The sequence below is a fragment of the Phoenix dactylifera genome, chromosome 1 (genome assembly GCF_051530095.1).
Source record: "Phoenix dactylifera cultivar Ajwa chromosome 1, Ajwa_hap1_PhDact_Kaust_v1.1, whole genome shotgun sequence".
Lineage (NCBI taxonomy): Eukaryota > Viridiplantae > Streptophyta > Magnoliopsida > Arecales > Arecaceae > Phoenix > Phoenix dactylifera.
The window spans coordinates 60,496,425-60,508,195 of record NC_143190.1 but is presented as its reverse complement, the minus strand read 5'-3'; the positions used below and the strand labels follow the sequence as shown (position 1 = coordinate 60,508,195).

General features: G+C 42.5%; 1 protein-coding gene, 1 long non-coding RNA gene and 1 pseudogene across 4 annotated transcripts; all 3 read right to left on the bottom strand.

The window, feature by feature from the left end:
- Window positions 1-479: 479 nt before the first annotated feature.
- LOC149768802 (uncharacterized) lies at window positions 480-1,514 on the bottom strand. The gene is made up of 2 exons (XR_016397830.1): window positions 1,375-1,514; window positions 480-1,282 (listed from the first exon to the last, which is right to left on the bottom strand). It is a non-coding gene; the product is annotated as an uncharacterized LOC149768802 (long non-coding RNA).
- A 1,318-nt stretch (window positions 1,515-2,832) lies between these two features.
- LOC103716030 (S-type anion channel SLAH3-like) lies at window positions 2,833-7,233 on the bottom strand. Of its 2 annotated transcripts, XM_088708395.2 has the most exons (4): window positions 7,092-7,233; window positions 3,660-4,430; window positions 3,242-3,445; window positions 2,833-3,160 (listed from the first exon to the last, which is right to left on the bottom strand). In XM_088708395.2, the coding sequence occupies exons 2-3, from the start codon at window positions 4,353-4,355 to the stop codon at window positions 3,377-3,379; spliced, it is 765 nt and encodes a 254-aa protein (XP_088564521.1). In that variant the 5' UTR covers window positions 4,356-4,430; window positions 7,092-7,233; the 3' UTR covers window positions 2,833-3,160; window positions 3,242-3,376. The 2 variants fall into 2 exon arrangements, with proteins under 2 accessions (XP_088564521.1, XP_088564515.1); XM_088708389.1 differs by lacking the exons at window positions 2,833-3,160; window positions 3,242-3,445 and having other exon boundaries at window positions 3,463-4,430.
- On the bottom strand, window positions 7,097-10,902 carry LOC148715453 (uncharacterized; annotated as a pseudogene). Its single transcript, XR_016397829.1, has 3 exons — window positions 9,554-10,902; window positions 7,472-9,014; window positions 7,097-7,235 (listed from the first exon to the last, which is right to left on the bottom strand). The product of XR_016397829.1 is annotated as an uncharacterized LOC148715453 (transcript).
- Window positions 10,903-11,771: the final 869 nt, after the last annotated feature.

The following is an 11,771-nucleotide window of genomic DNA, read 5'->3' as shown; positions in this document are numbered from 1 at the left end:
TATTAGAGCACTCGGCATGGAAGCAATCAGTGTCAGAAGTGATATGTAAATCCACACCTTCTCTCGAAGGCCAAGGCGCGTTAGACCAATGTGCAAGAATGAATTAAGGATTGAAGGTACGTCCATGAGATCAGAGAAAAGGCAGTGCTCCAGCAAAGAAAGAATTCCCGAGTTTGGAAGCATTTGATCTTTAGATTGGAAACTGCTTTAGACGTTGGAACCTTCAGCAACCTAGCTAGGTCAGGCACTTGTCTGCAATGATCTCATGCGCATGTTTTGGAATTCCCACTCTTATAATCGGAGTATGCACATAAATGATCTGATCTAAGAGTTCACTCTTTGGTCTCAGGTCGTTTAGGCATATAGAGTGGGGAAGAGTATCTAAACATCAGAAATCATCGTCGAACTTTATCCTACTGTCACTCTCTCAGTTTACCAACCAAACATAAATCAGAAATGCAGTTTCAATGGATTCATGATTTAAAGACAATAAAGGGCAATTTTTTTTTAATCAATTTACATCTCTGGAGTGGACTGAATATCTAAGGGAATTTCAGGTAATGAACAAACATTGAATAAATTGTTGACTACCCTTGATGATGCATCACTTCCTCAACCAACAAAGCAAAATCTAATGGCTAAGTTGAATTATTCAAAAACAAAAGACAACAAACTCCCACCAAGCAGAGGCATATGGCCGGAATGGGTTCATAAATTTGAACCCGGGAGTAAACTGCGCATAAATTGACTTATGAATCTCATAACCAAATGCTGTACACAACACCTGAACCAACAAAGTGGCATGAGGTACCACATAGAGTGCTTTTTTGCAATCGGTCTTCATCTCCTAATTATCAGCAAATGCTATGGCGAAAGATTGCATGCCACTTTATGATAACCATCCTTCATTGAGCGGAGAACAAGATCTGAACATAGCATGCAAATAGTATATATATATATATATATTGACTCAAACGTTGCGGAGTGTTTCTTGAGATAGCAGCCTCAGTGTCTCTCATATCTGAGCTCACAACTCTCAGGTTTGCCAGATTCTGCTCTTCTGGACGACGGCAATTGAGATGTCATTCATGAATAGGTCATGGAGGACCAAAGCATAAATGATGGTGGAGACGAGCAATTCTGTTGATACGAAGGTAGAGATTCCAGAGGAGTCCAACAGAAATGTCTGGGCTAACACAATGGTTACTTCCACCAAGTAATCAATGATTACAACCGAAGCACCAGTCACTGGGAGAGAATATGCCCATTATGCTCGTGATACCTGCTGAAATAATTAAAAGTAAGAAGCCATAAACAACAGAAAAGAAATAAAAGCAAACAAGAAAAATCATGGAGAAGGAAAGTTATGTAAACCTGAAGCCTTGGAAAAAATTAATCCGCACAGCCTGCAAATACACAGAAAAATGGATGGCAGAGTGAGATGACCTGTTTGAAGAAATGAAAATCCCTCCTGATAATTTGAACAAATGAAACTGAAATTTCCATGCAACCTCCAAAAAAACAATTCGTGACTTGAAAACAAATGGACCAAGGTAAAAGAACAATGTCTGCTAAAAAATTACCAAGCATTTGCTCTCAAATAAATAAATAAATAAATAAAAGCCATTCTTCAGATAAGGGTTAAAAACTCTGAAAATTTGACTTTAATATTCAGATGATCATAATTGATTCGAGTATAACAATGATATCGATCAGTCAGGATAATCTGACGATCAATTTCCTATTTAGTGTAACCATGGAGCTTTAAATAATGAACAAGCCAGAGTGAAAGTTTTATTATAATGCGCCAACTTGCATTAGACACTGGGATGCGGAAAAGAGAGACTTACAAGAGGGACACAGAGGAACAGAGCATTATAGTAAGCCCTCCTTGACGCGTTATAAAGTCCCCAACAAATCCTTGGCCATGCCATGCAAGAAACACTGGGTGCTCCTACTAATAAGAACAATACTGGATGAAGATCCCTAGGAAGTTTCATTTGTAGGAAGTCTTTAGTAAGGTTACAAATAGTACGATAGCCTAACAGCAAAGAAGACATTAGGCCCCTCTTTTAAGTCCCATTGATGCGCTGAGCAATGCATCCCTAAAGTTGGCCATGACGAACAATGGTTTGAAAGATATGCTACCTTTGAAAACCTTCTTTGGCCCCCAGACAACCATCGGCCATAAATTTTGAGCTCAAGGCAAAAAATTAGAGAATAAGGTCATACCAAAGGGCAGCATCAAGGTTTACTGCAACTGATGGTGGCACGCCATCTGCTAAGAAAATGTATGCTATCCAAGGAGCAAACACCATCTGCACACCAACTGATGGTTTCTTTCTTACCTCCTCTGCCCTCCCTTTTTGTGTATGTCCGATGGAGGAGCCTATCTACTACCAGAGAATTAGGGCGTATGGGTTGACTAGAAGTGACTGGCTTGAGTACAGCCTGAACATCGAACGTAAATGCTTCGCACCCGGATAACGTCCTACCTGTCACATCGGTGGGATTTCGATGATCACTAGATCTCTCGATTAGGATGCGACTAACTATGGGGAGCTCCTGATATGCAAGCTTGGCGATTGGCATTCGGCCCGCCTAGTGGCCAGTCCCGATCCACTACGTACTGGTGCCACGGGTTGAACACAGGTTTCCCTCTCTCTCTCTCTCTCTCTCTTAAAATTGCGATACTGATGATAATAATAGTTACAATAGTAATAATAGTAATAACAATAGCAGTAATAATAGTAATAGTAAATCTAATAATACTAGTAAATAATAATAAAGAAGGATGGCTGTGACCAAGACTTGGCATTGTCATGAAAGGAATAAAAAAAAACCTATGGTTTCATTGAAGATATTAATATATATAACCAAAACATGGACTGGAATCCTTTATTATCAAATTAACAAGCATAACCAAAATATCAGGAAGGTATATAAACCCATCGGAAGTTCAGCTGGCACTCGTGGAATTAAGAAGTGTGCTTTCAGAGAAACCGGTTCAGATACTCATCAACAGTAGTGTATTTGACATCAGGATAGAGCTCTGTGGCCTCCACACCAAATGATGGCTCAATCTGAAAGTTTGTCAGGTCCCCCTTGATGAAGACACAGTGGCAGATAGACAGCAAGACATTCAACGGAACAGGAGATTCTGAAAGACGGTAAGCACCTGCGTTAATAGATAAGTTATATAATGATCTTAAACTTAAACCTAGATTAAGTTCCTATGCACCTTGGATCTGCTTCAGAACCACTTCTTCAGGAACATATACCCTCTCAAAGGTCTTGCCAACCTTCTTCTCCCACAGGGAGACTATCTCATTGTGAGATAAGGTGTTGGCAGGCGGTCTAAGATACAGAATCTTGTTCAGTGTTCTTGGGTCATCCACGGCTCTAATGGTGAATGTGCCAATGTCAACTTCATCGACAAAGATTCCTGAAACAAGGGAAATAATGCCAGATATTGCAAATAAAGTTAAATGGACATCATTTAAATCCTTTAAAAACTAATGCTGATCTCAATCAGAAGGGATAATGTATGGTCATTCCGTATTGAGGCTTTTATTGCAAATGAACCAACATGGTTCTAAAGGAAAATAGTAATGCACCGACATGCATGAGTCACTAGGAATGTACAAAGAGAGACTAACCAGAGAAGCATAGAGGAACATGGCGATGAAGTAAGCTATCCTCGACCCATAGTCAAAGTCCCCATGAACATTTGCCCATGCCATGCAAGCAACACTGGGTGCTGCTACAAATAAGAAAAATACTGGATGAAGATCCTTTGGGAGAGTTTCATTGGTTGGAAGCCTCTGGTACACGGTTACTAAAAGTACTGTATAGTGAGCTAATCCAATAGCAAAGAAGAAGATAGGCCCTTCTTTAAGTCCCATTGATGCACCAAGCAATGCACCCACAAAGTTTCCCACGATTGATAAATGATTTGATGGATTTGCCACCTTTGAGAGCCTTCGTTGGCCCCTAGACATCCATCGACCATAAATTTTGAGCTCAAGGCAAAAGATAGGAGCCATAAAAACATACCAGAGAGCAGCATGAATGTTAACTGCAACCGATGGTGGCAGACCAAGTACCAAGAAAAGACAGGCTATCCAAGGAGCAAAGAAGAAATTGACACGGATTGGGCGATGGTATTCCCTTCGAACCGCTTCAAAGTAGAAGATGATTTTCAAAGCGTAAATAAGGGATATGGTTGCCATCAGTGCAAGAGAGATGCACCAGAGTACGAGGTTGACAGTCAGGCTTACATGTAGGAAACTCATAGATGGAGATAGAGCTAAGGTCTTCCACAAGATAGCTTGGCTGCTTACACCAAGGCACATACCAAAACAAGAAATTGGGAAACGAAGAAGGAAAGGCCACTTCTTGTCTTCAGGAAGAACCGACACCTCTGTCGCCTGCGGTAAGTGAAAAGTGATAAATAATGCCGTGATATAATGATAGCTAACAACTTCAACATACTAGCATATTACATTATCTTGAAAAATGTTTAGATTTACACATTATGCGATACAAGATGGTCTCACATAGTCTATAGCAGGGTCTTCTGTGCCAGTACCGGGCACCATACCGATTGCCCGACGGCACGAGACAGTATAGGCTAGCATCGTGCCATGCCGGGCCTGTACCGTCGCAAAGGACTGTGGGAGAGAGAAAAAGAAAGAGAGAGAGATAGCAAATAGGGGAGGAAGGGATAGGCCGGCGGAGGCTGGCGCTGGTGCGGGTGGCGGAGGCTGCGGCCGAACCTCCGCCGGCCTCCCTCCCTCTCCCTCCCCCGCTCACTCTCTTTTTTTTCTTTTCTTTCCTTCTCTTTCTCTTTCTCCAGCAACGGCGTTTTGGTTTTTTTGCCAGAACCGTCCCGGTAAGCCGCCCGTACGGCTCGGGACGCTCCGAACCGGGCGGTTCAGGACGGTTTCTCCGACATTGGTCTATATTGATTGTTTTTTGGAAGATATATATTGCTAATGGTGAAATCCTTATACAGATGGAACAGACATCCAATAGAGAAACAATAGAAGCAGCAGTATATGTTATAGCCAAGAGACTGCATACCCTTAAAGTGTCTAATTCGCCCTTCTAAGGCATCAAAGTAGCGATCACTAGGAAGAGTTTCATTTGTAGGAAGTCTTTAGTAAGGTTACAAATAGTACGATAGCCTAACAGCAAAGAAGACAATAGGCCCCTTTTTAAGTCCCAGATGCACTGAGCAATGCATCCATAAAGTTGGCCATGAAGAACAGTGCTTTGAAAGATTTGCTACCTTTGAAAACCTTCTTTGGCCCCCAGACAACCATCAGCCATAAATTTTGAGCTCAAGGCAAAAAACTGGAGAATAAGGTCATACCAAAGAGCAGCATCAAGGTTTACTGCAACTGATGGTGGCACACCATCTGCTAAGAAAAGGTATGCTATCCAAGGAGCAAACACCATCTGCACACCAACTGATGGTTTCTTTCTTACCTCCTCTGCCCCCCCCCACCTTTTATGTATGTCCGATCGAGGAGCCTATCTACCATCAGAGAATTAGGGCATATGGGTTGACCAGAAATGACTGGCTTGAGTACAGCTTGGACATCGAACGTGAATACTTTACACACGAATAACGTCCTACCTGTCACATCGGTCAGATCTCGATGATCACTAGATCTTCTGATTAGGATGCGACCAACTATGGGGAGCTCCTGATATGCAAGCTCAGCGATATGGTGTTGGGCCCGCCTAGTGGCCAGTCCCGATCCACCACGTATTGGTGTCATGGCGTGTTTTAATTGGTTGGACCTTCTGGTGAGTTGTAATCGGTTTGGAGGCATATCATGTGAAAGTCCACAACAAAAGATCCCATGATTGTAGAGTGTAGAATAATAGAAATGGGTCCCAATGATTATTGAGAGATGAGAGCACATGTGCTTGACTAGGTTGCCCAATACAAATATGAAAAAAGGATCCCATAATTGTATGAGCACATGCATAAAAATTGATTCCAATGATTGTGGAGAGATGACAATGCACATGCTTGACTTAGTTGCCTAATAGGTTAGAAACAATGACTTGATCTTCTTTATTTTATTCCTTAATAAAATATAGTCTCATACAATACAAATTTCATAACTTCTAGGACAGTTAGAAATACAAATCTTATAATCTTAGGAATAGCTATAATATATGTATAATAATGAGAGTCAACAGTAAAAAAATTTCATGATCATAAGAGAGCACAAATATGAAAATGGATCTCAATGATTGTTCATAGTTGTGAAGTGCACAAATATGAAAATAAATCCCAATGATTATGGAGAGATGAGAGTGCACTTACTTGATTAGGTTGCCTAATAAAGATATGGAAAAGAATCCCATAATTGTAAAAAGAACAAGAATTGAAATGGATCCCAATAATTGTAGAGAGATGATAGTGCATATGCTTGACTTGGTCAAATAATATCCCCACTATTTCAAGAACATGGTATATCTATAGTCATGAAAACTATAGAGAAGACCAATACCATAACATGCACATTTGAAGCACATAAAATATCTATTTGTCTACAAAGGTGATGAAAATATGTTTTTCAATCATCAAAACAAACCACCTTCTAATCTATAGCTTCCTCTATATAGCTCTCTTTAAACCATGCTCCTGTATTTAATTTGTCCCATGATATGACCCACACGAACTCTTTAGAATATCTGATGCCCAGCTAATTACGGTTATGCAACTTGATGCACAAAGTAGAACAACATCCTTCAACCTTTGGTGACAAGCCTGCTCCACCAAGATGCCTTTGAAGTACTTGATGCTTATATAGTTAGTTATTGCAACCATAACCTTATCTAGATCGCTACCAAGTAATCTACTTGCACATTTTTATTCTTTAATGGCAATCCTTACAGAAAACCATAATACAATTTTACTTGAAGTTTTGAGCCTCATCCCTACAAGTGCAAAATATAAGGTTATATCAATTTGTCATTTGTGTTTTTAAAAGTTATACTATCTAAAAGGATGCAACTATGTATTGTTTAAGCTTCAGGATAGCAAATGTAGTATAAGAACATAATACCTTTATCGAAAAATTGATGGAATACTTGGCGAATGACGATCCATAAAGCCGATCCCAAATAGTTGGAAAAGGTTGGAGGTTATGGTTATGGTAAATAATTGGTGCAATTCATCAACTCCTGCCAAAGATCCATATCTGCAACACCTGAAGGCCATTTTGAAAAAATATATATGATTTTCCTATCAGAATAAAAGATAAATGTTGAAACATTAGAATGGCACAGCAGAAAAGGAAAAAAGTTGTAAGGTTCCAAATGTACATATACAATATTTACAATGATAACTTCTATAACTACTAGACACTCCCAAAACTATAAGGGGGTCAAATAATTCTCTTAAATACCAAAAACATTAATGATAGATATACATAATCTTTAATACCTGGTGACTGAAGGACTCTCCTTTTTGGCATTCCTTCTGAGAATAAACTTGTAATGTAAGCAACAACACATTGTCATGTGTCATCCCAACTAAGTTTGCAACAAAACAAGAAGTCAAGAGATCACTGAGCTAACTTGGGAATTTTGGATGAAGAACAGAAATCTTGATATGGTTTGTAATTTTCCTGCCACTTTGAAAGCTCTCTTTAAGCACTCGTAAATTTTCTGCTCAGCTGACTGAAACACCATGTTGAATGGCTCAAAATCCAACCTTATGGGGCTTAGATCAAGCATTTGAGGCCCAGATGAAACATGTCCAGAATTTGGATTGCACTTTTTTTCTATAATTCCACAAATGAATGTGTCAAATTTTTCAACTTTATTACGCAGTTTGCAGTTTCGCATCATGTGACCCGTTTGTGCTAGCTCTTCTTTTATGGCATGTGTAGCAATACCACTGGTTCCTCCATTGCAAGTTGATTTATTACCAACTTCTGCAGGTTCATACACGAAAAAAGGCTTCTCACCTTGCTGCTCTTGTGAAGCTCCCCATCCATTTCAATTACCAATATCAACAACAAACATTTCAGGGCAAACATGTTCAAGAATTGATCTGCACTGAAGGGTCAATGGGTCATCATCTTGCTCATCTATTGCATCAGGCCTGTCAATCTGTTGAAGTGCAAGAAGCACTGAAAGCGGTAGCACCGGGCCAACAAGAACCTCCCCAGGAGATGCTTTGCTTGACCACTTCTCACTTCTTATTGAAGGTTTCCCCACAAAAAAAGGTAGCAACCTATTGTGAGGCAAACAGCTAGGAACTTCTAAGAATTCAAAGGAGGAATCACGCTGATTTCCAAATAAATCTGAGTATTTTTTAAAGACCAAAGGTAAAAGATCTGCCCGAACACATGATAATACTCTTCGAGATGCAATTTCAAATATGCTGGTTGGTATGCTGGCATCACTTACAAAATCAGAAATTGAGACATTAGAGAACTTCAAACTGTTGCTAATAAGTTCCTCTATATCATGACTGAGGGAAACTTTGTTAGTTTCCTTATGATTTGAAAGAGAATTCTGCATAACCAAAGCATTAAAAAGATTGCTCTTTATATAGTCATAAAGATAAAATATCTTAAAGAAATTATATCTGTTAAATACTGCATCATCCTCACTCATCCAATATACAATCGAATCCTTGAACTCCAAAGTTTCTGGCTTTTCACCAGATAAGTTCCATGAAGAATCATATCTTTGAATCTCCAACCTACCAGGCAATGTAAGTCTAATTAAAGAAAAGCCTGCAGACTTTGAATGTCTATTCAAGAGATGACTCAGGACAACACAAAAGCCCACAACCACGTCCTTCCTCTGTTGCCATTCAGCACTTTTGGAACCATTCGCCTTATAAAATCTCTCTCTTACAATGTTGTCACCAGAACTAAACGGCCTAGCCGACAGAAAGACGTGAACGAAGATCCCAAGCATAAAGCAAAGAATTACTGAGAGTTCCTTTCTCCTTGAGCCCATAGCAAAACAGATTAAATGTGAAGCCCAATAATCCCACATCGGAAAGACTCGTTTCAGAGCCTGAGCATATAAGGCGGGTGTCTCCAAATCCTGCAGACGCGTTTTAGGAGGAAAACAAAACCGGAGAGGGGTGAAGGACGCTTGCGTGAAGTTCTGAAACCGGACAATATATGGCAGGGGAGCTCCGTGTTCCTCCCTCATGTGGCCCCCACGTGGGCACTAGGTGCCTCACATGCCCCGTGCAGGCGGGGGCGTAACATTTTGGTATTAGAGCCGATGACGGCTCTTGTCCGATGGTGGAAAGGGTGTGAAGCCCAATAATCCCACATCGGAAAGACTCGTTCCAGAACCTGGGCGTATGAGGCGGGTGTCTCCAAATCCTGCAGACGCGTTTTGGGAGGAAAACAAAATCGGGGAGGGGTGAAAGATGCTTGCGTGAAGCCTCAGAACCGGACAATATCTGGCAGAGGAGCCTCGTATTTCCCCCCTCATGTGGCCCTCACGTGGGTACTAGGTGCCTCACGTGCCCCGCGGAGGCGGGGGCGTGACACTAAACTCATTACTCAATAATAAACCTGCCAAGATGGCATATCCCGAGTTCGAGGCCCACTTATACTCATCCTCAGACGGCCTCAATTCTGACAATTTAAACATTGCAACATAAGAAGGGTGCTCGAGACTGTGATCCCATGGCAAGATGGGAAACAATGGTTGCCGTGCATCAAAAAGAAACAACTGGCGTTCAGTCACTACTGATATATGGAAATCATTGAATCCAGCCCAGCAAAAAGCAAGGATTCTGTCATTCTTTTCCAATAAAGGTGCAAGAGAGTAGGAACCAAGCATCTCAATTTTAACCAGCACTTTGTGTTCAGTCTCTTTCTTGAACCTCAGATCAACCATAACAACAGCAGTAGAACAAGCAATAATCAAAATCTCAGGCTGCCCACCATACCCGCAGCTCAACCACTTCCCTGGATCAACGCCTAATGTAACCCTAACCATGCGGCCACGCTTAGAATTAAGATTAAACCAATAAAGATCACCACTTTCTAACAAAGCGACGCTCTCCTCCGGGATATGAGGGCTCCAGCAAGCATGCACCACTGAACTCTTAAACCCTTGCTTCGCCAGAGGAACCAAGAACGGCCTCTCCCGACCAGAATCCGAATTCCTAGTTTCAACCCTAAACCAATTCACGGAGTACAAAGTGGTGGCAATCAAGAAACCCTCGGTAAGGGGTTTACCTGTGGATGCCGAATCGGCCGCCGGCGACCAGGACGACGATGGCGCGGCCGACGCCGAAATCTTCAAGATCCGATGGCAGGGATGCTTGAACCCTTTCTTCTGTCTGAAGACATCCCCATCTCGATCAACCCTAATCTCCGGCGTCGGTCCTTTAAAAGAAAGACCTACGTAACCAATCAAGTCGGCGTTTTTCCCGGTTGGGAAGAAGAGAACCATGGAGGAGCCGTCGCGGCAGCGGAGGGCGTGGAGGTTGTTGGAGGGGATGGGGTCGCCGCCGCCGCAGCCGGACGGGGAGGAGAGGAGGTCGGCGACGAGGGAGTCCTGGGCGGCAGAGGGGAGGAAGCCGGCGGTGGCGGTGCGCCCGAAGAAGGAGCGGACGCCGTCGACGAGGGCAGAGGGGGGAAGAGGGGGAGGGATTTGGAGGGCGAGGGAGCGGGAGGAAAGGAGGAGGAGAGGGGGAGAAGAGGGAAAGAAGAGGAGGGGACGGAGAGGCTTGGAGAAAGCGCCGGAGAGGAGGGTTGGGGCGGCGAAGACGGTGGCGATGGGCCAGAAGGACCGCCAGCCGTCGGAGAAGTCCATGGCCGACCGCCGGTCGTCGGAGAAGTCCACAGCGGAGAGGAGGGTAAAACACTATTCGATGGTCGGGCTGAGAAATAGGGTTTCCGAGGGAAAGGGCCGCACGGCCCATAGATTAAGGCCCTGTTTGGAGGAGCTGTTGGCAGTAGAGCTGTTAGAAGTAAAGCTATTTGAAGCAGAGCTGTTATAAAAAGCTGTTTGCTGTTTGATAACTACATTTCTAAAGTGCTGTGGCACTTTAACATTTGTTTGGTAAACAATTGAGAAAGTATTTTTGTATGACAAAATGACCATAAAGGACATTACTAGTATTATACAATAGTGCATAATAAAATATAATATATATTAATACATAAATATATGATATAGTATAATATTAATGTAATGTAACATAATATTATTATAATATAGTACTATAAAATTATATACTATAAAATAATAATTTAATATAATATTAAATTATTTAACATAACATAATATTATATTATATTATATTTATAGTATAATACTGTTACGGGGGAACTTAGCCACCATGCCCCACGTGACCGGCACGCGCGCCCAGGAAGACTACGGCTGCCCCTTGATCCAGCAATCCGACCTCGGGTCGGATATCTTCGGCTCCGCAGCCCGACCCCGAGTCGGCTGCCCCTTGATCCAGCAATCCGACCTCGGGTCGGATATCTTCGGCTCCGCAGCCCGACCCCGAGTCGGGTGCCCCTTGATCCAGCAATCCGACCTCGGGTCGGATATCTTCGGCTCCGCAGCCCGACCCCGAGTCGGCTGCCCCTTGATCCAGCAATCCGACCCCAAGTCGGCAATCTCTTGACAACAACAGACTGTTCCCCTGAGGCACGCCGCGGCCCCCTGCTCCACTACTCCCTGCAACGGCCGTATCCGGCGCTGCCCCACGATCCCCTGTAACAGCCGTACAAAGCGGAGCTCCA